Raw genomic sequence first — 24,990 nt, 5'->3', positions numbered from 1 at the left:
CCGGCCGGCCCGCGCCTCCCGACCTCCGACGGAGCAGCAGGGGCGGGCACTCTTACCTCTGGGCTGTGCTTGCGGTCGGTAGCGAGGCAGGGAGCATTAATCCAGTGGAAAGCCGGGAAGGGCTTTCCAGGCGAGCGCCTCAGGCTGTGGCAGGCCTGGCTGGGCCTGGATCTGGCCCTCTCGTGCAAGAGTATGTCTGGTATCGTTGCCCACACCAATGTGTCACAGTTTATTGGGAAAAAAAAAAAATCCATGTTGTAAAGAAGCCTGTCATTTAGCACCAGGGAGCAGAGGAATCTTAGTGCTTTGTGAGCCAAGCCCTGGATTATTCCATGGAAATGGAACTTAAATCATTGTAGGGAAGGGTGCAGGAGATGGGAGGCTGGGTTGCTGTTAATTGTTAGTGGTGAATTAGGTTTTAGTAAGTACTTAACAGGCAGGTATCTCTCAGGCAAAGAAAATATTTCAAACTTCATTATATTCTACAGAAAGATAAGCTTTTGTCAGTCAGCCAGATTTTTTTTCTTTTTGTCTATCCACTGTGCAGGCTGTAAGATTTCTTTCCCTTCCCTTAGATATTTATTCAGTATAAATAAATGTTGCATTGCAGCTTTCAACAGACACAGCTGGAGACTGTAGGAAGACACATGCCAAAGCGAGTCTCAATCCCCTGAGACACCTGCAAGAGGCAGAACACTGCATGGCAAAGCAGCACTTGCCACAGGCACACCACTGGGTTCCTCTGGCAAGACTCTTCAGCAGCTTGCGGGGAAGAGTTTTATCCCAGTCAGACAGCTGTGCCTCGAAGGTGCGAACAGTGACTCTTTCTGCATCATTGTTATACATGAGCATGTTCACACTGAGCCAGGCTTAGCCTCAGTCTCTGAGGATGATCACTGTGTCTTTATGGGTGCCAGTATCTATGTCATTTCACTGTGTGCACCTTTCCTGGATCTCTTTATTTAAAGCTGCCAACTCAGCCTAAGCGAGTTGTCCAGTTTGTAGTGCTGGGTCATGAGTTTATCATGTGCCTTATCTTTTCTTACAGGCTTTTTTGCAGCATTTTTGTGGCTTTGCATTTTCTTTTATAGTATTTTGGAAACAAACCAAGGGGTCCCATGATGAAGCTGATGTCACAGCATTTTGTTCTGAAATCAGAGCAGTGAGTTTAGGGACAGAAGGAATTAGGGGAAAAGTAGTAATTCATTCAGCTTTATGAGGTGCACTCTGTCTTCATGACAGTGGAAAAATAAGTTCAGGAATAAAAACAAGCACCTGTACTGTTTCTTGGTCTCAACTAAAGGAAGAAACTATTTAAGCAAAATTGTTTATAAAGATGAAATTTACTTGAAATACTACTACTGAAAAGACTAAAATTACCATGCTTGAGGCAGAGGAGCAAACCCCAGGAGTATCAACCCAACTCTGCAACTGATTCGTTTAGTTCCATTGGTTGCCTTCAGTTTTCCAGTTTGTAAAGTAGAGGGAGTAATGATTGTTTAGGACAGGAATTGCCCCCTGAATATGCTAAATCCCACTATATGTGGCTTGTGCGTGCTGAGTCCCTTAGCCCTCATGTAGGTTGAGGTAAGCCTTCAGTTTGCCATGTTTGAGCAAGACACAAGCCAACCTGAAGTCAGCAGGATCCCCAAAGCCAAGACTATACAACAACTTCCTTTGCCTGGTCTAAGGGGGCTGTGTTCACTTGCCAGTCCTTGAAATTGCTTTTTCACCGTGTCTCATGCCCCTTTGTGACTCTTGGGAGCCAAGGAAGTTTAATATCTTTAAAAGTCTCAATACAGAAGGTTGCTTGTAATCCTAGTGCTTGGTGCCTGGCTAAAATACCCGGCATGGAAGCTCTGCAAGGTAGATATGGATGGTCTCACCATGCACAAAAATCCTGAAATATTTTGGAGATGTGTATGTTTAAATGCACTTGCCACATGTTTTCAGTTGTATTTGGTGTAGATGATGGAGGAATGATGTGCAGCACTGAAGTTAATCCTGTTAATCCAGATTTTTGCTAGGAGAAGCCTTTGCCATGTTCTATGCTGCTGTAATCCAGGTTACAGCAATGCAGAATATGGCAAAGACCTCTCCTAGCAAAAGTCTCATGGGAAATCATCAGTAAAATCTTATGCCTTAAGTTGGTAGGCATCCAACAAGACTTCACAGCATGGTATTTCTGGACATGCTCCAAGAAGAGAACGATCCAAACAAGACCATTTGCTGATGAAAAAGATCTGAGTTAAGTAGCAAATGTCTGTGTGACGGGGTGTTATGTGTATGTATTGCATAATAGATACCCAAATATTTATATTCCCTATTGAAGTTTACTCTTTTATTAATTCTTTCCCCTTTTCATATGTATAAGGGTAGCTAGTGAAACAACACTATTTTCACAATATATTTTCACAGAGACATGGAAATTAATGAAGGTAAACATGAAGGAGAAGCAAAGCAACAAGGGCATGTTAAAACATGAATGTAGTTAGAGCAGAGAACAATCAGTTCTGTTTTCTTCTTATGTTTAGTATCAGGTTTTGCGTAAGGCTAAGACATCTATCCAGAAGCTGGAGCAAACCTTGTGTTCTTTGCTGAAGATGAAAGGTAACTGTATGCAAGTATTTGCTTGGACAAAGAGCCTGGACTTGGTTTTTATGTATTTGTTAAATAGGAACAGAAGTACCCAGGAATTGTGCATTTAACCACAGCCAGCTTTGGGTTTAGTCATAGCAATAAGTAAGGGACAGTGAGAGGTCTGTCAGTGCACTGAGCACTGTGTCTATCTCAGAAATCCCCTCTGACTCAGCCTTTCCCAGCCTAGGTGAAGAGAGGAAACAAACAATTCCTGCAATCCCCTGGCAGCAGGCCATCCAGCCTGAGCACCCTTGGCAGCTTCAGCCCAGCAGGTGTGGGGCTGGCATGGGTGCCCAGGCTGGATCCTTGGGCTCCACCCAGAGCCTGCTGCAGGAGCTGTGTGCTCCTCCTGGCCACAGCAGTGTGGCACAGTGCCAGTCACAGCTGTCACCAGCACCCAGCCCTGCCAGAGCTCAGACTGCACAACAGCACGCTGTGGTGTGGGGTAAAAGGATTTCCTAGGGTAGGAAATGGGAGCCTCTGAGTGTACTCTGATATAAATGGCTGAGAGAGATGCTACAGTTTTTTCTTTCAGCTTGGCAGGCCATCCCCATGCCCTGCTCTCCCACAGCCTGTGACACCTTGGTGACACTGGCCAGCAGGTACTGTCTGCACTTGTGGCAGCTCCTGCTGGGGGACTCACGACCCAAGAACATACCTTCTGTTTAGTGCTGTGGCCACTGCCTCTGCTAGCAGCAAGCAGGACTAGGGGCTCATAGCACAGAGGCTTTGGACAGGTTTTTTTTGTCCCTTCAAGTGTCCAAATTCCTGTCAGCTAGAAAAAAACCTGCTATTCACGTGACTTGCACCTCCAGTAATTTGAATCAATTAGAAATCTCAGTGCTTAAAATGAACAACCTCATCTGAACCCACATCCCTGGATAACCCATAAAAGTGAGTCACAGGTAGAAAGAATAATTTGACAGAGCAAAATTGAAAAGATAACAAGCAGGGAGGCTGGTTGAGGGGAGTTTGAAGCAAGCTTCCCCTTGTATGTACTTGCATATATGTAAAATCCATACTGCTTGTGAATCACAGGCTGGATGTCAGGGTTTTTCACGTGCAATTTGTTCATTATAAGGTAACCAAATTCTGTATTGACTAGTGCATGCCCAGAGTTTGATTTGCAGGTTGTTTTCACCATCAGTTCTGTAAAATCAATGTTAGGAAGAAAGCATTGATTCTAAGTTCCTCAGTGTTCATAAACTCCCAGTAGTGCTAGTTGTGTTCTAGGAGAGACAGATGTTTCTTCTTTCACATCATTTTTGCCTAATGAAAAACTCTGGCTTGTGAAGAACCAGTTGTTGACAGTGTTCTGCTGGGTTGGGGCTGAGGGTGAGAGAGAAGCCAAAAGTGCCATTGATGTGACAGTGACCTTTCTGCTGACAACAGCCAGCTGCAGTCTGGAGGATGGGAGCCCATCCAGCTTGGAGGAAGTCAGGGAGGAATATGTCAGGAGGCAATTCGGCAGTCAGAGGTAAGGCTTGTACCAGCCAAGAAAAGATGGTAATATTTTGCACTTGCTTCCATCCCTGCATCTCTGAAACTCCTTGTCATTGCTACTGTATTTCCAAGCAGAGGTTTTTCCTCATGAGGAAAGGGCAAGGAGGTTTCACCTGGACTGCTGTAATCCCATGGAGTGCACACACTAAGCATGTTGTTCTTCTCATTGCCAGTCAGTGCTTGTATTTTTTCCCCTCCTATGTAGCTGATCTCTGGCAAGGATATCTCATTGCCTTACAAGCAAAAGGAGGAAAAGGCTGGCTTGGGAGGAATGCCCCTAGGCTCTGGAGTCAGCATGACAAGGGCATTATTAATCCAGTTGAGAAGTTAATAATGTCGTTTTTTTCCCCTTGTGTTCTTTCCAGCACTACATCAGCCTCAGAAGATATGAGTGAAAGTGACTCTGCCATCTGGTATTTGCTTCAAGAATGTGAAAAACAAACACTGGAAGAATATGAGAAGCCAGAATTGATCCAGTTTTCAGACACTTTATCCCCAGATCTAGTGGAATTTGAACGGTAGGTGCACCCCACATTGCCTTCAGGTTTTTAATTTGTTTGCAATTATCACTGTGCATCCAGGCACTGCCTTTCATGCAGCCCTGCTGGAGCCTGTGTCTGCCTCACAGAAGCCTTGTGCCAGCAACTTTGGCCCTGCTGGTGATGAAGCTGAGCACTTCCTAAGTCCCTGCAACCTGCACATGGATGGACTCCTAGAGTTGTAGCAGCTCCCAGCTTTTCAGGCCTTGGTAAATCCCTGAAGATTTTTCACCCTTTAAGAAAAAGAAGAAAATTTCTTTCAAGTGTGTCAGTCTCTGTGTTGCCACACGTCACCACTGTATCCCTGCCATGGGGATTTAGGAGGGTAAGAATTGCTGCCCCAGATGAATTTGCCAAGAGTCTGGCTGTATGTGTTCCAGGGAGGTGCAGGAACCAGAGGTAAGCACATTCTTTACCTCACAGGGATGCTCATCCTTCCTCTAATGGCATTGTTTGGAGGAGCTTGAACACTTGCCCCTTCCAGAAGCAGACCCTTAGCTCCTGGCAGCTTGGAGTCTTTTTCTAGTGGGATCAGAGTAGGGTAAGGCTGGATTCAACCAAGATCTTACAGTCCTCAGCCTCTGGGCTGCAGAATAGGGGTTGTCTGGAAGATCCCAGAATGCATTCTGCAACAATGCAAAATTGTCTGCAGCACTGGGGAAGGGGGGGAACCTAAACACTCGTGTGCTACACTTAGAGCTAGTGGATGTGAGTCTGTAAACCTTTTAAGCTCCTAAATGCCTGAAGCAGGACTTAAAAGTCAAAGACTACTGTTCTCATGTCAGTTGTCCATGTATTTATTTGGAAGTCATAATGGTAAAATTACTGTTTTTTTCCAAAGTTAGTGATGTCTTAAAACTGAGTATTGTACTCCATGTTCTTCCCCTTCCTGTCAGACAACATTTAGAGGTTTTATCCTGCATTTCCAACAGGATAAATGATTATTTGATTGCCATGATATGAGAAATAGATGCATGTGCCATCTGTCCTATGCCATCAAGCAGTGAATTTCACCCTAACCATTCCACAGTTAACGACATGCAGTGCAGGAGAACCCAGAGCTGCAGCGGGCATCTCTTCCATGGCATCACCACCACAACCAAAAACTTCTGCAGTTCCTTCTCTTTTGCTTTGAACCGCTGTGTATTTCTAAAAGTCCCTTTGATCACCGGGTTTTTTCTCAAAAGGAGATTGCAGCTGGACCAGCAGATGGCACCAGCTTCCCGCTCCTTCTCTGCTTTTGCTCCTGTTAGAATTGGAGGTGGCTGTAGTTAAGGTAGCGTTTCGAAGACCTTGAAAGGTGCTGAATCAAGATTTTCAGGATTAGAAAAATCTGCTTCATCAAAGACTGCAGGACAGAGCCACGGACACCTGCCTTTCATGTTCTTTACTGACCAGGTAGACCAGGGCCTGTACTGTGTAGACTGGCACTTATCCTGTAGTCCTAGGGCAGATTGCATTTGGTTTGTAGCTAATTCTTGTCAAAAAATGACTTTTATAACAGGGATAAAACGACAAGGACTCTTCAGCAAAGAAAGCAACAGCCTTTTGGTGACCATTTAATCAGATTATTTGGGAAGCATCAGAAATGCTTTGAGCTTTGGCTGACTTTTTTTTTTTTTTTTCCCCACGTTCAGCAGCAGGAGATATTGGTAGGACGTCACAGTACTCTGTCCAGTGCAAAATGTGGTTGTCTCCTTCCAGCTGGGAAGGAAATAGCTGACTCATGCTTCAAGCTTAATTTCTTTAGCAGAGCAGTCTAATGGTGGTTCATGTACTTCTGCTTGAGAAATTCCAGGTCCTTTGTTTGGAGCTGGACATCCAGAAACCTTAGTGAGTGCAATACTTAACATGAGAGCACTTATTCCCCTTCCAGTATTTTGTCTCCAGCAGTGGTGGAAAATACTCCAGAGTGTGGAAACTTGGGTTTAAACAGGTTTATGTTTACCTACAAAATTATATTTTCAATATTGGTTTGCTGGAACAAATATTTACAAATAAAAAAGAATTATTTCTTTTGAGTTACTTTCTCATACAATACAGTTCAGTTAATCAGGAAATGTGCTCATGTGGGAAGTCTTCCAAGGAATCATTTTGAGCCCAAACATAGCACCAATGACTGCTGTTTGTTTATCTGCTCTTGGTTTATACTCCTTTGATCTTTTTATTTTTGTCTGAGACTCTCTAAGCATTTAGTTAATGTAAAATAACCTTCAGTGCTGCTTTCTGAAGTAGACATTATTATCCTGTGCCACACAGTGCTAACAGAAGAAGCAGGCTTGTTCTGAGATTTAGTCACTGGGTTGAAATTATTACCTGTGTTCCACCACCAGTTTCACTACAGACTGCATAGGAGTCAGTGTTGGATGTTAAATGGAGGAAATGGAGCTCCCATGGATAAGTCAGAGCATCCAGACCTGGGGCAGTGTCTGTCTGTCTGTATGTACAGTACCTAATGGATCAGGATACAACCTCAGCCAGGGCTTTAAAGTGCAGTGCAATGCCAGTAAATGCATAAAAAGTCACTTGCAGTGCAAAAGGTTCAAAGGATACAAAGGCAAGTAAGTGAAAATGTATTAAATTCCAGAATGAGGTTTGCCTGTACAACTGCAGTGCCTGGAGCTTCTGTTGTGAGGCAGTCATGCTGAGGCTGAAGCTGGAGCCTGCCTTTTGCAGGTGAAATTGTCAGTGCTGGGCACCATTCAGGAATTGTGTGAAGTCTGGGAGGCAGAGTCAGTGAAGTAGTTCTGGATCACAGCTGCTCCCTGGTGTCCTGCTGATTTTCAGCAGATGGCTGCCTTATAGCCTGCTCTTAAGAGATGCTCCCTTTCCTTTCCTTCCAGATACCTGTATTTTTATAAGCACACAGTGGACCTGCTGGTAGAGCATGGAATTGTTTGCACCGGAGAGGTGCCTCTTCCTGAGGTCTCCACAGCTATTTCCCATCTCTGGCAAGAGCTTTCTGAAGAGAGCAGGGACAGCATCTTGCAGTACTGTAGCCAGAGAGATTTCCTCATGGATCCCAAGGCTGCTCGCCCAGAGCCTGCTTGCACTGAAGGTAGTGTGAGGGACAGCGGAGGTAACAGTGAGGAAGCCAGTGGTTCCTCAGTCTCCACACCAGAGGAAGTAAGTGTTCAGCAACATTCATAGTCTGCCTCTGAAATTCCAAGCCTTCAGATGCTGATCGACTCTGCAGCTTTTAGTTGCAAGCATACAGTAATTGTAACTACAGTTTCTCAAGATCATTGAATGCGTACATGGAGACAATAAGCAGTCTTTGAGTAAATGTCTGCACCAGATTTTCTCTTGGTGAGATACCTAGTGAGCTACAGAAGTGCAGTGGTAGTAATCCTGCTAGTCTCCACTGACTTGTGGAGTTTCTGTGCTAAGTAACAGTTCAGTTTGCCCCTACCTTGGTCCAGGGACAGGGAGCAAGAACAAGAACTACAGAGTTACTGTGCTCTGCACACTCTCCAAAGAGCACAGATGATGTAAATCCAGAAGGGATACCTAGTTTGCCAAAGCCTCCTGTATTTTGGGTTGGGTGGGTTTTTTTCATCAAAGCACTTGGTAGCAAAGAGAAAGTATTTTTAGACCAGTCCCAGTGGTACAAGGCCAATGACTGCCTGTACCATGCACCTCTGCAGAGCCAAGAAGTCAGTGACTGAGTAGACCAGAGCATTTATTAATAAGAGATTGAGTAAATAACAGCCAGTTCTATCAATGGTTCCTGGAGCAGTGATTGCTGAAGTAAGTAGCTGCTTGAAGAGGTATATGTAATTTGATTAGCTGCAAGGCAGGGACAGCTGTTTACCTTTAGCATGTAAGTAAATGGCATTGGCATGTTCTTTTTGAGTCACAGGACACAACTGATATTGCTCATTGCCTCAGGAAATGTCATGGAATGTTCCCTGTATGGGATTTCTGGCACAGAGAGTGTGTGAGCTGCATTATGGCAGAGTGAACTAATGACTTTAGTGGTCTGGCATAAGGAGCATCCAAACTCCTTTGTCTAACTGGAGTCAGTTTTGGAGAGACTGAGATCTCCAGCCATAAGCAGCAGTGCACAGTTGAGTCTCTAAGGCACTGATACAATTCATGGTTTTCACTGATTTTTTTTTTTTTTTGGAGATGTAATGTGAAGTCTAATTCCTAGAGGTTGAAGCACAGGCTTAAGGGAGTGGACTGACCTTGTGCTCCTAGCCATGAAATACAGTTATTCCACATTATTCCTGCCTCCACAAAATCTCTTGGTTTACTCTAGCTGTAACCATACCTGTTAAATGTAAAGAAAGAATATCATGCTTTTAAAGACTTCATTATTAAAAATTATGCCCTAGGTAAAACTTTTTAGGTGGCTGGATATGCTGACATCTGAAGTGCTTTCTCTGCTAGGTGATGTTTGAAGATGCATTTGATGTTGCTGCTGGTTTCCTTGACAGAAGCAAGGCTCAGGGATTGTCCAGCCAGAGGTAAATTACAAACACCCCTTTTGGCAGACACAATACATTCATAGCCCACTGTCAGCAGTCCATGGCAAGTGCTCTGTGGAGTAGGACAACAGCTCTTTTTTAATAAATGGTCAGAATAGCAGCCTCCAGCAGCTGTGCTCACAATAATACTTCCTTCTAAGGGGAAAAAGTGAAACAACTAATGGTCATTTACAGCAGAATCAGTAAGAATCACTTACTGAGAGCCCCATCACTTCAGGATAACTGGGGTCCTTCTGATTTTCCTTGCACAGCTTTCTGTCTTTTCAGTTTACAATACTTGTAACATTTTCTTTTTCTCTCTCACTTACCAGGCCTGTGAGGACCAAGAGCATTCCCTAATAAATCAGTTAATCATAAGCCATACTCTCATTTAATGAAACAAAAATGATAATTTTTCAACATTTTCTCCCTTGTCTTACCCTAATTCAGTCACACGGAGGTGATCAGGTTAAAGTGTGGTTGACCTGAACAGTAACACCAAAGAAACACAGAACCTTTTAAATAATATCTCCTTCCTCTTCAGTTCAGATGAGTGACCTAGAAGAGAACATGTCAGATACAAAGCTGGCACTGCCTTTGATTTTTCCCAGTAGACCAAAGAAAGAAAAGCATTGTTTTCCTCAAGAGGAAAATCACATTATGATTCATCTTTTATGTATTCTTGCTACTTAGTCTTTGTTAAGATTGTTTCTCTTTGCAAATAATGTTTTTAATCTGTGGGGGTTTAATCCCATTTTCTACTTATTTTTCAACATTTAGAGTGATATTTAATGTGAATCTCTTCCTTTCACCACCATTCCAGATTGCACTTCCAGAAGGGAATAAATTAAAATAAGGTTGTTTTGGCTGATTATCAAAATATACTTGAAGGGATAAAAAACCTTAATAAATATTTATTTATTAAATAACATTTATTAGGTCACAATTTCCATTTGCTTTTAAAATAAGATTAAGTATTCCTTAATACTGCCAAGTATTGCTATAATCTTTTAAATCTGTTTTAGGTCCCAAATCAGTTTGGTATTTCAATAGTCAACATTTGTTTTCTCTTTCTTGCCTGGTGTTCTGCACCTTGTAATTCTGGACAGAGCTGTGATGGCAGAACTTTGTAAAATCCCAGGAAGAATACAGAGGTGAGGTCTAGAATGAAAAGCTTAGCTTTGTGCCAGTTACCTGAGAACACACCTGCCACTTATAGCTAACAAGTCATTTCATCATCACAGCTTACTGCATTCACTCAAAAACTTTACAGAAGTCAGAGCTGTTCCTCTGAACGACCCTACCAAATACACTTCCAAATAACCATCGTTGCTGGCTGTTTTACATGGATATTTGCTTTTGCCCAAAACAGTGTTACCATGCTGTAATGTATCAGCAGATCTCCTTGTTGTGACACCTGTTCCTTGTATTTCTGTTCTCTGTTCTTCCATATCTGCCTTGCACTGGGCAAACAGCATCTCATCAATGCATCCATCACAACTCCTCCCTGTCTTGCTTGGCTATTTTTTTTAATATCAGAACCATCTTGAAAACAATTTGAATTTTTTTTATTTGTAAGTAAAATATGGAGGAGAGAAAGTAAGGAGAACAGAACAGAAAATTAAATACAGTATCTGATTCCATTTTCAGTTCAGCATTTGCAAGCTGCACTTCTGAAAATCCAGAGGATCACCAGAGACTCTATGTGCAGGTCACTGACTTCCTAAAACACCTCTTCTTCACTAATACACAGTTTTGCCAGGTAAGCCTTGCCAAAGGATTCCTTACAGAAGGAGCAGTGTATTTCAGAGCAATGTATTTCAGGAGCTATGTCAGAAAGGGATTTTTGTATTCAATGTTTCTGATCATATTGTCCAGAATGATTCCAAAAAGAACTTGGGGTTCACCATTTTAGATATGTCATTCCAAAAGACCAGTAGGATTGCCTTTGTAAGAGGTTAAGTGTGAGTGAGCACTGCTTTGAATATTATTCAAAATGACAAATGACATGAGGAATTGTAAATTTTTATTATTATTATTATTATTGTTTGCATGGAAGTTCCTTATAGAAAAGCTTGAGTGAACTCCTCTGAGCAGGTAAACTCACTTTCCAGCTCTCCAGCAACCCCCAGCTGCTTCATTCTGAGCTCAGCAGAACCACCTCCTGCTTGTCTGGGAGCCAGGCTCTCTGCCCTGAGCCCTCCACTGGCAGGCCCTAGAAGCAGGATATTCCTGTTCATGAAAGAGCTGATGAAAAGCTCCTGAGCTTCCCCTTAACTTCAGCCTACTGTTGCAGGTTTGCTGAGCCAGAAATCTTTGTGTTTGCATTGTTCTTCCTCCCCTTCTTGTCTCCCTGCCATGGAGGTGGCTCAGAGCTTGCACTTGGGTAAAGAACTGAAAGGGCAGAGCTTGTTCTGGTTCAGAGTCAGTGGTACCTCCACAGCAGCCATTGGTTTGCTGGTTTCTGTTGCCCAGATCCCACCTGGTGTTTGGTACTTGAGCACATGCTCCTCTGAAGGACAATAGAAGGTTTGTGATGAGGGGTAGTTGAGACAGAAAACAAAGCAGCAACTGGTGTTGCACCACTGTCTGAACCGGTCACAGAGAGACTGCTGTGTGCCCTTTGGTTCCCCATCCTGGAGGGAGTAGCACTAGAGAAGGTGCAGAGAATGGCAGCAAGCACAGGAAAAGGCATTGAATACTGTCAAGAGTAGGACTTTTCTACAAAAAGAAAAGACTGAGGGGTACTGCAAGACCATTTTGTTCGTACATGGTGTGGATGCAGACACAGAATGATTACTCATTGTGTCTGACACTAGAAGAACTAGAAAGCACTAAATAAAATGAACAAACAACACATTAAAAATATTTGCACATACAAATTACCACATTTAGACTCCAGGGTCATCAATCCATGGGCAATTACTAAATCTGAAGGTCCAGGTTCAATACCCAGTGCAGGAGGGCCTCACAGCACAGTCTGCTATAGTGTACAAGTGTTTCATTGTAAAACCAAGCACACTGTGTGCCCAATTCTTGCACTTTTTTCAAAACTTCCCCTGCTGGCTGTTGTCAGAGACCAGGCACCGATCTCCACAGCCCTTTGGTCTGTGACTAGCTATGTTCTGTGTAAGAGCAGAGCTCTTCTTGTGTTTAAGTAAATGACTATGAGCTCAGCAGGCCTAGAAAAGAAAGAAAAGCTATAGGCAAGATATGGCATTTTCTGGTTTTAAATTTCTTTTGTGAGTGTCGTGCCTGGCGTAGTCTCATCTTGTCCTTCTGCTTGGGGCTGCCTGGTTATGTGTGAGCCCCAGTCCATCTCACAGCTCCCAGATGAGGTGGTATGGGAACAGGTAGTGTCTCTTTCAAGGTTTAAAGAGGAAGATTCAAAATAAGACTGGGAGGGATGGGAAGACAAGCAGCAAAAGAGCCCAAAGTACTGCAAATTGGCAGTTGACTGTACTATGTAGATCCAAAAGGAAATAAAAAGCTACAAAGGGTTCTTTTACACAGGAACTTTTAGTTATCTGTGATAAGACAATAAAAAGGGAATTTGAGCAGAAATCACCCAGGCTAGATAATATGAAGGTCACAATCTGTTTTGATTTAGAGTGCAGAACAACACATCTAGACAGTGCTGCCAAGAGGCAAAAGAGTAGAAAAAGGAAAATATGACTGACAAGCTATTTTTTGTTTTGAGAGCAGAAATTCGGATCCATCTCAAAGCAAACAGATTGAGACAGTTATGAAAGTGGTTGCAGAGCAGGGATAGAAGATGTTCCAGCTAGCTTGAAACACACCAACTCAGGCAGCAGCAGAGAGATCAGTATAGGCTACTCACCTTCCCCCAGAAATTGGGCTGCTCAGAGCATCAGAGACTGCTGGACTTGACAGGGAAAGGAACCCGTCCTGCTTCCCTTACCAGACTGAACCTCTGCAGACCATTCCCCTTCCCTGTGCTGGTGCCATGCTAGCACAGGAGTTTGGGCAGTGCTGGCACAAATTATCTCAAGGATAAAGCAGTGTCCCAGTACACTGTGCACACACCTTGTAGGAGATACAGAGGTGGGTAGCAAGTACAGTAAGTACCAAGGTAAGGCATGTGATGGGACCCCACTGAAACACAAAAGGCAGCCCATGGTCTCCTTTCCTTTCACCTGCAGAGCTGATGAGGTGATGGATTTTATTGCTGGTCATTCATGGCACTGCCATGTTCTGTCATTTCTGGTTAACTGTGCAGGTACAAACTGCAGCTCCTGCTGTTGGACTGTGGATGGTCACAGCTACTGAGCACAGCTCCTCCTGAGCCACTGCCCTGGCTCTGAAGGCTGCCAGGGGCTTGCACCCCACTGGAATAAAAAGCTTCAGAAAGACTCACACAAGAGGAGAGGGGAAATAATTTGGACAAGGAAAGGGAGAACTCTTAAAAGGGCAGGGACCCCAAAATGAGAACAGGAACATGCTTCTACAGTATATGATAGAGAAATATTTCTGAGCATGAGATTAGTTAAGCAATCTTGTAATTTTTCAAGAGCTGTTGTCTTAAGGTCACATCATAAGAGAAGCTTAGCAGCAAAGGCAATAAAGAGTTAATTTAGACTGAGATCCAAAGGTTTTACCTAAATGAAACGCAGTGGGTTTTTTTTTCTGAATAGTACTGAGCACCTTTGTGTCTTCAAAGGCACACTTTCTTTTAAAATCATGGATTTTAGATGAGTCCCTTGACAAGCAAGTGGTATTTAGTGCTTCTTAAGCTATACACTTTCAAACAGCACCTATTTTTAAAAGCAGTATTTCACTGAAGAGTCTTGCATCAATGCAGAAGGTGGACTAGATGGACTGCAGGCATGAATACTTTTATCTTCCAGACTTTGATTTCTCAAGAGCCACTTGTTCTCTGTAAACTGGTAAAAGAGAAGACCCTTTCCTTCTGTTGCTAAAAGTGGAGCAAAGCCTGAAGTTGGTAGAAGTTAAGGCCTCAAAGAAGCTGTCATACCTTCAGAGCCTGTTCTGTGTCAAACTTGCTACCACAGTCAGTAACAGCTGTCTAGATGATGTAAATAGACAGAGGGTGAAGCCCAGTGATTTTAGAAAGAAATTGGCAGAAAATTTGAGCCTTTCTTCATCAGGCACCTCAGGAACTCATCAAGTGCTGGTGGCTGATTCAGAGAGGAGGGAGGGCTCATGCTGCATTTTCTGGTACATCAGCTCTTGACCAAGTCACTGTAGATTTGAAATTCAATGAACTCCCCTGGTTTTTAATCCTGCTTGACTTTGGGGGGGCTTTCAGGAAGAAGATCTTCACTATGATCATGAGACCGTGATGCTGCGGTGCACGGAGACCTTCGATGATGAAGATTTCTAAGCAGTGTCTCCAGCAATGTTTTGCCAAGCCCTGCCAGGTACACCAGGCATGGGAGGAGCCTCACCTCTCTCAGTGAGCTGCCTCTCTCAGCAGAGTGTGGAGACACTGTGTTGGTTTGTTATCATTGATTTCTCCTTCCCTCATTAGTAATTCTTGATATATCAGTTGAGTAATTTATACTTTTTAAAGGTTTTAAGGGTCTTAGCTATTTATTAATATATGTTTTTACCCATTGCTATTTAATGTTTAGCCTTGCTTCACAAAGAAATGGAGGCATGTACAGTTATGTGACCTTGCCTAGCCTAAGGTGTGGGAAGAGCAGCAGGGAGGCCAGATCAGTGGCAGTCTGCACACTCCCACAGGATGCAGGTCTCAAACTGCACCCTGCAAAAGTCACCTCCTGGCAGTGATTATTTTTCTGGTGCAATTTTTCATCTTGGGCTCATGAGGAAAGAGGGATTTCCTCACAGAGAGTGGAATGAGGCTCTTCTGTCTCTTTATGAGGACAGCTGCAGTGAGCACCCACTCCCCAGTCACCCAAAAAAGTGTGGGCACAGTAATACACTTTGGATTATTTACTTTTGTGAAGTGTGTAAAGCTGAGTGATCAGCCCTGTGCTCTTCTTCCACATCTAATTCTTGGATGAGTAGTGCTGCTCAGATAGTGTCTTGGAATTAAAAGTCCTGTGAAATTGAATAAAGTCCTTCACATCTCTGAGTTATCATTAAAGGCTCTCTGCAGACTTTAACAACTGTATTCTGATAGTGGTTATGTTGAGGTCATGCTACCAGCCATCACAAACAGAAAGGATGGAAGTTTTATTTTAAAACCTAAACTAAAGCTGCTGTGCCTAGCTGTCCAACTTCAGCAGCCAACTTTTAGACTGAGTCCGAGAGGCCTGGACTGTGGCCCAGCATTGCCTTGGTGCATAAAAGCATGATACGTTCAGGCAAAAAACACGTGGAGCTGAGTACTGAAGTACAAGGGAGGAATAAACACTAGAGAGTGCTTTCTGGCCCTGCAGCTGAGGCTGTGGTGGCACTCCCAGATGAATGTTTGTCACACTGCTGTGTCTGAAAGTGGGGTTACAGGGGTCCTGTTTGGGTTTAAGGGCTCTTCAGAGTTCTCCAGGGTGCAGCCTTGCTATTCCCTGGCCTTCCCAGTGTGCTTCATTTAGACATGCTGGCATTGCTTTGAGACCAGAAGCATTGTGATGACATTAAGAGGAAGATGAAGAACATATTACTTTGATTCCTTCTCTTGCATGATCACAGTTCACAGGAGTGCAGTGATTCTTTGAATACCTGCGAATGATTCTTTAAATAACACCTGCCACCACTTACTCCAGCAACCACCCTGAGAAATACCATTACAGTGTACGTGTTATTATTTATTATACTTACAAAAACCAAGTATTAATCTCAATGAAGGAAACACAAACTTATGCTACAGCAGTAATTTTATTACACAGCACCAGGAACCACAGGACCACATGTGATCACACTGCATGTGGCCCTACAGGTTGAGGCTAATAGGGAATAGGAGCAATAACCTGCACACCTGTTTTCCAGAGAAGTGCTTTTCACCACACTAGACCAAACAGGTACAGCAAGGGTACACAGGACACAGCAGCAGCATAGGGATGTGTAAGATTGTGAGCAGAAGTGCTTTGTCCATTATATTTGATGAGGATTCCTTCATCTTTGTAAGGTTGGGTGCCCGGCCTGTTTCTCCTGAGACTCCTCCCAGCACTCCAAAGGTAGGATACATTTCAGTAAGGCTGGTTTATTCTGTTAGGTTAAGAACCTAACTAAGGTCTCTAGAGCCCCTCTGTGGTCTGAGGCAGAAGAGACAGGTTCAGAAGACAATCCATCCCATTAACTTTAGGTGCCTCTCTTACAACAACATTAATTTGACTGGCTAACTGATGGGAATTTGGAATGAGATGAATCATGACCTAGAGGCACCTGCTCCTTCCCCTTGGCCAGGATGAGGTATACAGCACAAGGTGAGAGGTGGGTGTTGCTTTAAGGTGCTGGGGATTAACCCCAACCCAAGGGATGCCTGAGAGAAGTGCAGGGCCCATGTCAGGGAAGCTCCTTCAGCTGCCACATCAGGGGACAGGAAGCCCTCCTGCTTGAGCTGAGCAGCTGCCCCTTAGGGTGCCCAAGGGTCAGTGCAAGAAGGAAACAGAAAACCTTTCCTAGGCACTTCTTGGGCTTTGGTGTTCCCTGAGGAGGGACCAGGTTCTTCCTACAAGTGAGCAGGCAGGAAGAGAGAAGGAAAAAATTACTTCCTCAAGGCTATCAGTGGTGCAGTCAGCAAAGCTGGGAAGAAGAAGACATTATCCTTTTCCTGCTCCCCCCTCTAACAGCTGCCAGCTCATGCTCAGACGATAGGGGCTGCAGACACTTTCAGACCTCTGTTTCTAGGATGAGTTCACTTGCAGGCGAGGTGCTTATATCCTTGTATCAGCACTAATTGGTGCTGATTGGTGTATCAGCACCAACCTCAGAGTTTCTTTCTAAGCTTGTTTCAACACTGGTTTTCTGCCTAGCAGCCTTCAGTTCATCCATTCTCTTGTCCCAAGACAGTTTTCTGGGGCAAGCAGGGAGATAGCGAAACCAGGAGACATTGCAGTATCTGGTGCCTATGCCAAAGGGAAGATCATAGACCTTGGAAATGAGCTGAGAGCTCTCCATCCCTCCCTTGTGGCTTTGCTTCCATGCCAGGAGCCCCCGCTCCTCCTGTGTTCCTGCAAGAGCAAAGTGAGGTTGTTGTGTTTAAAACAGCAGGGCTGCTTTGTGTGCCTCACACCCACTGCTCAAATCCCAGCAGACCCAGCACAAAATACAAATCCCTTCTACTTAAACCCTTCCAGCTCCAAAGAACTCTACAAATATTCACTAATGAGCTTCCAGACAATAACCCTTTTCCTGCAACAGCTTCCAGATAAGCAGCCTTCTCCATGCTTTCCATGGGAATCACGTATACCAAGAAGTTTTCACCTGCCACAGGAGATCCAAGAACTGTTCAAAGGGGAGGTTCATGCAGTGCTGGCAAAGCAAGGCTGGATGTTAACTGCCCAGACAGACACTTCAGAGCAGCAGTTACTAGTTACTCACAGGTATTTACCCTAGCCAAAGGAATTCCCTAGTGCCTGTGACTGCTGTGGCAGCAAAGAACCTCTTGGGAAAGGGACTGATCCTACCTGTAAATTCTGCCCAGAGGAGCTGATGATTGAAGGCTGCAGGAAAATTAATGAGCCAAAAGGAGGCTGGCTTTCTGAGAAGCCTCATACAGTAACAAATCTGGTTAACAAAAAGAGCATCCTTTCTTCCTGCTCTTCTCCTGCAGCAGAAAAGAGGGTTTCCTCTCCTATTCTTATGCCCTCCCTCCCCATGCTAGATGAAAATCCAAGGCTCTTTGCTGCCTGTGAGGGCCAGCACCAGCCTTTCCTACTGCTTTCCACTTCTGTGGCTTTAGTTCAGCTTCAGTTTTAGCAGCTCCCATGCTGGCACACGTTGGCTCCTTCCACTTCTTATAGCTGCCTTCCTCTCCCCTTTTAACTAGCAATATGGTTTTAGGCAGGCATGTTCCCTGAAAGATGTTTGCCAAATAATCCTTTTCTTCAGCCTGGGTTCTTCCTGACAAATTATTTTATTTTTGATAAGCTGCTGTTTTCCAGCCAGACCATTTCAGTGATGTCTCCTGTTCCCCACCCTTCTCTGGGAGGAGTGCAGTCACACGGTATTTCATGGCTGCCAACACAACTCCTTTCCACAGAACAGGAGTCATGAAAATAAAAAGTACCAGGGAACAAACCCTTGGACAGGCACAAACTACCAGTTCATTTCAGCAAATCTTACCTGGAATGGTGTTATCCAGGATAAATGCCAGAAATCCACCCACAAACATGCCAGTGGTGAGAAGCACCAGGATCACTTGGTCAAGCTGGATGATTCCTAGCAAAAAAAAAAAACAAAAAACCTTCGGATCGTGGTGTAGGAAGACCATTTTACCTGTTTTACCAGCAACATTTCTGGCGCCAAGAGGCTGCAAGCTGCATGCTTGCTTGGACTAGGCTTGCTTGGATGAGACTTGCAAATCCAAAGCAGAGTGTAGATTTGGAGTGGAAGGGAGAATGATCTCACAGCCAGTTTCAGACCTATCATTTTATTCTACATGATTATTCACAGACTCACAGTGGGCAGGAAATGGCTCATAAATACACTGAGAGCTTATGAACAGTGCAGACCCCAGCACTGTCTGAGAAAAAGCCACCTTCTGCTCCAAACACATTCAGCACCTGCACAACATCTAACAGCTCCCTACAGAGCACGAGCTTCAGTTCCCAAAGAAATGTGAGTATATTTAGCATGGGATTTCAGCACAAGCTCATCAGGTGTGATGTCTCCCCTTGAGGATGGCCATGAGCAAAGCCCAGTGGCACTGAGCATCTGACAGGACATCTGCAGAGCATGGGGTTTGTGGGCCCAGCTCTTTAATCAGCCCACCCAGCACACCACGTGTGCTTTAGGAGAGGACACTCTGGCCTTTGTGATGAAGACATCAGTCACACAAGACACAGTGAAGGGCCAGCTGATGGAGAACTGAAAATTTCAATAAAGTGAACTTGATGGAATTTGGTAGAGGGGTATGCTCTTGCATTTTGAAAGCACAGCATTTCATTGTGTATGAGCACATAATAGCCTCATTGTGTATGAGCACATAAAGCCTCAGTCGTTGACAACTCAGTCACTGACCAAAAGCAGAGATTTCTGCACCAGATCTATGCATCCAGGGCAAAAGGCAAAAATAGCCCTCAGAAAGAAACAGGCAACAGTCAAAGCACAGATTTCAGCATTTTATAAGGAAAAAACTATTTTAAAAGATTTCTCTGGTCAGCCTGTCCTTCCATTTAATGCTGCAGAAAATGCTTCTGATGTCATTTCTTACCTGTTTTCAGCAGAGCACTATTTTTGCTTGCCCAGTTGGGAATTGTGAGGCCAGCAAATAGAGAAAATCCAAAGATAAAGATGTTTCTTGAGGAGTTCATATCTGTATACTGCACAGAGAAATTTCATACATTACATGCACAAAACTCTGGATTACTGTTGCGTTCTTGAGACATGGTGGGATGCAAACTCTGGAATCAGGAATGGACCCAGCCCTGTTGCTGCTGGGGCATTTGTGTTCCTGCAGTCCCCAGTGCCAGCCAGCCCTGCCCATGCCAGGGAGCCCTCTGGGATCCAGCCCCTCTGGGTACAGCCCCTTATCTTTACCTGAGGAATTACCAACATAAATGTTTGCATTTGCTGCAGTGGGGTCACAGCTGACACACTCTGTAAGAATCTGACTTCAAACTAAGGGTGCTGTGTGCAGTTTTGGGCACCACAATATAAGATATAAAGTGATTAGTGAGTGTCCAAAGGAGGGCCACGAGGATGGTGAAGGGTCTGGAGGGGAAGCTGTATGAGGAGCAGCTGAGGTCACTTGGCCTGTTCAGTCTGGAGAAGAGGAGACTGAGGGGAAGCCTCACTGCAGTCTGCAACATGAGGGGAAGCAGAGGGGCAAGTACTGATCTCTTAAATCTCATGACCTGTGACAGAAAATGGCATGGAGCTGAGTCAGGGGAGGTTTAGTTTGGATATCAGGAAGAAGCTTTTCACCCAGAGGATTATTGGGCACTGGAACAGCTCCCCAGGGAAGTGGCCACAGCACCAGCCTGACAGAGCTCAGGAAGTGTTTGAACAATGTTCTCAGGCACATGGTGTGACTCTTGGGGTGTCCTGCTCAGGGCCAGCAGTTGGACTCGATGGTCTTGATAGGTCCTTTCCAGCTGAGCTTATTCTGTGATTCTCTGTTTCAATGAAATGAAGTCCCCTTCACCAGGGAGGCAGCAGTGCTCACACAGCTTTACCTGCAAACTGGAAATGCCCACTGCCACGATAACGCCGAACATCACCAGGAACATGCCTCCAATCACAGGGATGGGAATGCTGGCCAGCATGGCCCCAACCTTCCCCAAGATGCCGCTCAGGAGCATGGCACAGGCACCAGCAATGATCACCACTCGGCTCCCCACCTGCAGCAAGAGGAAGAGGAGGCAGTCACGCACTGACCGGCAGAGGAAGGCCAGGGGGCAGGCACTGCATGGCATGTTCAGGGACAGCTGCTGGTGAGCTGGGAGCTGACACTGAATGGGAAGCATCGGTGTTTGTGCACCACAGATATTTATCATGCAAGGCACTCCGAAAGCACCACACCTATTTACTCGGGTTATCCTCTCTCCTACTACTGACAGAACTTAAACAGTTTGCTGTTAAACTGAAATTAAAAAAATAATAATAATTCAGAGCACAGTAATACCCACTTGTTCTTGCTTTCGCCTAGAAATATCTTGGCATACATACAAGCCTGGCACTGCAACCCCCAGCCAGTTCACTGGACAATCCTTCTGCCAGGGTTTGGACTGACATCCAGAAGTGGCTTTCAATGAGGTATCCCACAATGATCCCTCCATTCCCTTCAGAGACCTGAGCTGGCTGGCTGCTCCATCCTAAGCTCTGGGATCTGATCTATCCTTTTTATGGTCAAAAAATAAGAAGTGAGGAAGTCTTTTGCTCTGTCTCTATCTCTCATCACCCATCTATCTGCAGTAAAACCATTTTTTTCTCGTTTCTTCCCCTAGGCCTTTTCTTGGTTAAGCACTATGAAAAAGGTGGGCTGAAGGACCAAGCCATGCCCTTTACTCAGATCTGTTAGAGCATATGAATAGGAAAGAAAAAGTATCTGCCAAACAAAGGGTTGAAAGAGACATTTATATAGAAGTGAAAAGGAAAGCAGCAGTATTACTTAAACTTCCAAGTCAAGATAAGCCTTGCCCACACCAAAACTTGGACTGCCAAAGAATCATGCTAAACTTACAATATTTGTGTCAGGGCAGCTCTGTAATCCTCTGCAAACATTTTATAATTCAATTAACTATTTTAATCCCTCCCTTCAAATATCTGAAGAATGTCTAATTACAGGACAGGCTTTTTGTGAATGCTTTCAACAAACACATTCTCAGTAACTAATAGTGTCTCTTTTTAAGTATTTCTTAAACATGTCAATTTAAAATATTTTAAGTCTTTCTTGATTGTGAAAGATAAATAGAAAAGATTTGGTGTGGAGTTTCAAAATAAAATCATCCACGGCCTTCAGGTGCTTCATTGCTTTTTATACTGTGGCTGACTCTTGGGACACTATTACCATCTAAATGTTAGTTAACAAAAGTCAACAGATCTATTTGTTCAGGATTAGAACAAAGATTCAGTCTCAATTTGCTAAAATGTTGAATTACCAAGTATATGGAGTTGGCCTTAAATGCAAAACACCTAATCCAGTGATAGCACTGTGACCATATTCTGCTAAAGCCACTAGTTTGGAGTTTGCTTCAATTATGTCAGGAAAATGATAAAATCAGTTTTCTTTCTTAAGGCTGAAGAAACTGCAGGGTTCCCCACAATATGTGGTGACTCTCAGGCCTTTACCTCTCTTTAAAATCCTCCTTTTCTTGGAAAGGAGTTCTCAGTACTGGCATACTGGGCCTGATCAAGCAGTTTAAATATTGGTGCCTGGTGCCATGTAAGATGTTGCATTTTGGCAGCTTCTGGCAGCTTCTCTTGCCTTATCTGTCAGCCCCTATATGTATCTGAGATCTCCAAAGACTTCTCCAGTGGTGCTGGACATCTGTGTTTAAGAGAGGAAACAAGTCCCTTGTGTTTCTATTTGTTATGGAAGAATGTGTTTCCCACGTACAAAAAGAAATTAAATCTGCCTTGTGCTCTCAGCACCCCCACCTGTCCCAGCCAGAGTGTTTACACTGATTTCAATTGATTGAGATGACACTCTATTTTCAGCAGAGGTGGGATCCAAGGGAAATACCTCTCCTGAATCAGCAAGGATGGCATGTCCTCCTGGAGGACTTGGCATACATTGTGAGAATACATGTCCTGTAATCTGGTAATTATGAATTTGGGCAGCATCCCATACATACAAGCATGCAGCAAACTGCACATCAGGAAGAGCTGGCTCAGGTATTTGGTTAGTATGCACAGACTCCCTAGTGACAATGCACACGTGGTGATGGGCTGAACTGGACTCCATGCAGACATCCAGACAGCCCTTGGTGCTCGAGGCAGCCGCCTCAGGCAGACACTAACACTGCCATGTGTGAAAAATGGTTATCGTGAGGTTTATGAAATCCAGTGAAATGAGCAATATTGTAGAGTGGAAGCTGTAAGGATTTATTTACTGACTCACAACTCTTCTGGCTTATCATTGCTTATTTGGCAATGATTTGAAAATGTTGTCCAGTTAGCCTAAATGTCTGTCAGCCTATCCTATGGCTGCAAAGCTTAGTGAAAATCTTTGATCTGATTGTCAAGCTTATCTCTGGAAATTTCTTTCCCTGATAAGTGCAATTAATATACTCAAGGGACTCACACACAATCACATTTTGTAACCCTGAAGAAATAGTCTACCTTTCACATGATTGCCATCCTTGGGTTATAGAAGTTGTGGAACTTGAAGCCCTATTAATATTCACCCTTTCCCTTTCTCTCCTCTCCCTCTCCATGCCCGTATGGGTTAGCTCAGATGTAGCACTGTCACTCCAGCCTTACCTAGGCCAGGTGTCCATAATTCCCTATGCAGGCCAGAGGCAGAGAAAGGGAACCACTGCCCACCTCTGTTAAGTCATTTGCAGTGCTGCTGAGCTGGTCACCAATGTGCCAAGGCACAATTTTCCCATGTTCTAAGATATATATTGTAGGGGAAGATGAAACAGGAAAGCCTTGTAAACATGATTGTCTGGCAAAAGATTTTGAGAATATAGAAACTATAAGTGAGATTGAAATGAAAGCAAGCTTTGAGATACCTCAGTTACTGAACAACTGGAAAACAATGGTATGGCCAGACTGAAGCTGTAATCCCTTTTTGATGAAACAAGACCCTCTGCTTGCAGACAGGTCCAAGTGTCAGAGCAGACCCTACTGGCTTGGCAGAAGGGGGGTCCAAAGAGTTGTTTTTAGGGTTTAAAATGTAACACAATATGGCAATGTAATGATTCTTATAGGCTGTATGTAAATGCTATAAGATTTGTATACTGTACTAAATTACTTAGTGAGAATTAGAATATTCAACACAGAACAAGATTTATTGTATTGAAACAAGAACCTCACTCTCTTACCCTTTAATGCTCTTACCTTTTTTACTCCCTTACTCTCTCTCTCTCAGCCTCTCTACCCCTCTCTTCTCTCGGGCCTGCTCCGAGCTGTGGCTGGCAGCCCCCAGCAGGGCCCTGCACCCAGGCCCTTTGCGATAAACCCCAAGTTCCATCACCTGGCTGCAGAGATCTCTCGTCTCCGTCCGTCCCGACCGTCCTGCCCCCCGACACTCCGACAATACATAAGTTATAAAACTTTGGGGAGGCGGCCTGAGCTCCCTGCCCAGGCCCAGCACACAGCCATGTGCACACCCCGCGGGGGAGCCCTGCGGGAGGCACCGCCCTGCGGCCAGGCTCACCTTGGTGATGCCCAGGACTCCCACATTCTCGCTGTAGGACGTGGTGCCGCTGCCCGTGCCCCAGGCCCCGGCCAGCAGGCAGCCGATGCCCTCCACGCCGATGCCGCGGCTGATGGCGTGCTCCGGCGGCGGCGGGGCCCCGCACAGGCGGGCACAGGCGTAGTAATCCCCCACGGACTCCAGCATGGAGGAAATCACCCCAGCCAGGATGCCAAAGATCCCGGCCAGGCTCACCGTCGGCGTTCCCCACTGGCCTGCAAGTAAAGAGTTCGGTTCAGGTGGAATTTCAGGGTTTCATTTGTCCTGAAATCTGCCCCGGGGGACGCAGAACAGCAGGAACTGTGTTCTGAACTGTGGCTGTTCGCCTGATTTTTGACATGTCCTCTCCTCCTGGTAAGTGGAGGTGGAGGCAGGAGTAGGCAGGATGGGGAAGGGCAGGCGGCGGTACCTGGGTAAGGCAGGCGGAACCAGGGAGCCTGTGACAGAACGTCCCCGCGGCTGTCTGTCCGGGCCAGGTGGCCGTAGGCACCGGGGCCCGCAGGGAGGACGCCGGTCACTGTCAGCACGTAGCACAGCAGCCAGCTCAGCGAGAGCCCCAGCAGCACCTGCCCATCACAAGCAGCAGTGGCGGCTGGTTAGGGTATGGCTGCGTCCTCAGCACGGCTGCGGTGGACCATGTGTCCCCGCCCGACCCTTCTCCCTGCACACGGAAGGGAGGCAAAGAGGCAGCAGGAGCTCCTGGTGGCCCTCTCTTCTTCTCTCCCTCCCTCCCAATAATCAGGGCCATTGGGAGCTTTTTCCTCTCTGCCCCTTGCCACACAGGCTCAGCTGGGAAGCACTCACTCATCTGGACACGAGTGGAAAGAGCCCAGGCAGCCCAGGGTGGGTGACACCAGTC

At 45.0% G+C, this 24,990-nt stretch overlaps 2 protein-coding genes across 3 annotated transcripts in view; one reads left to right on the top strand and one right to left on the bottom strand.

Moving 5' to 3' along the window:
- On the top strand, positions 1–14,555 carry STRA8 (stimulated by retinoic acid 8). The gene is made up of 9 exons (XM_064731691.1): positions 1–199; positions 611–808; positions 2,535–2,610; positions 4,033–4,117; positions 4,509–4,661; positions 7,526–7,808; positions 9,078–9,154; positions 10,805–10,916; positions 14,445–14,555. Exons 2-9 carry the CDS (start codon positions 701–703, stop codon positions 14,517–14,519), a joined length of 969 nt encoding a protein of 322 aa, XP_064587761.1. The 5' UTR covers positions 1–199; positions 611–700; the 3' UTR covers positions 14,520–14,555.
- Positions 14,556–15,960: 1,405 nt separating this feature from the next.
- The window catches only part of LOC135442392 (solute carrier family 23 member 1-like), a 33,382-nt gene continuing 24,352 nt past the window's right edge, over positions 15,961–24,990 (bottom strand). For both annotated transcript variants that reach the window (XM_064702171.1, XM_064702170.1), the window contains exons 7-12: positions 24,541–24,697; positions 24,093–24,346; positions 20,443–20,607; positions 19,479–19,587; positions 18,389–18,484; positions 15,961–17,274 (exon numbers count right to left, since the gene is read on the bottom strand). In XM_064702171.1, the coding sequence (XP_064558241.1) occupies positions 16,997–17,274; positions 18,389–18,484; positions 19,479–19,587; positions 20,443–20,607; positions 24,093–24,346; positions 24,541–24,697 (1,059 nt within the window). In that variant the 3' untranslated portion in view covers positions 15,961–16,996. The remainder of the gene's footprint in view (positions 17,275–18,388; positions 18,485–19,478; positions 19,588–20,442; positions 20,608–24,092; positions 24,347–24,540; positions 24,698–24,990) is intronic.

Source organism: Zonotrichia leucophrys, chromosome 1A (genome assembly GCF_028769735.1).
Source record: "Zonotrichia leucophrys gambelii isolate GWCS_2022_RI chromosome 1A, RI_Zleu_2.0, whole genome shotgun sequence".
Lineage (NCBI taxonomy): Eukaryota > Metazoa > Chordata > Aves > Passeriformes > Passerellidae > Zonotrichia > Zonotrichia leucophrys.
The sequence above is the reverse complement of the archived record's forward strand: the minus strand, read 5'-3'. Positions and strand labels throughout refer to the sequence as shown.

Bases quoted from the DNA above. Each gene is read 5' to 3' on its own strand.
- STRA8 (XM_064731691.1), top strand. From the start codon at position 701: ATGGCAAAGCAGCACTTGCCACAGGCACACCACTGGGTTCCTCTGGCA. The intron at 2,611-4,032 runs GTAACTGTATGC...TGCTGACAACAG, and splicing joins TTCTTTGCTGAAGATGAAAG to CCAGCTGCAGTCTGGAGGAT. The intron at 4,662-7,525 runs GTAGGTGCACCC...CTTTCCTTCCAG, and splicing joins GATCTAGTGGAATTTGAACG to ATACCTGTATTTTTATAAGC.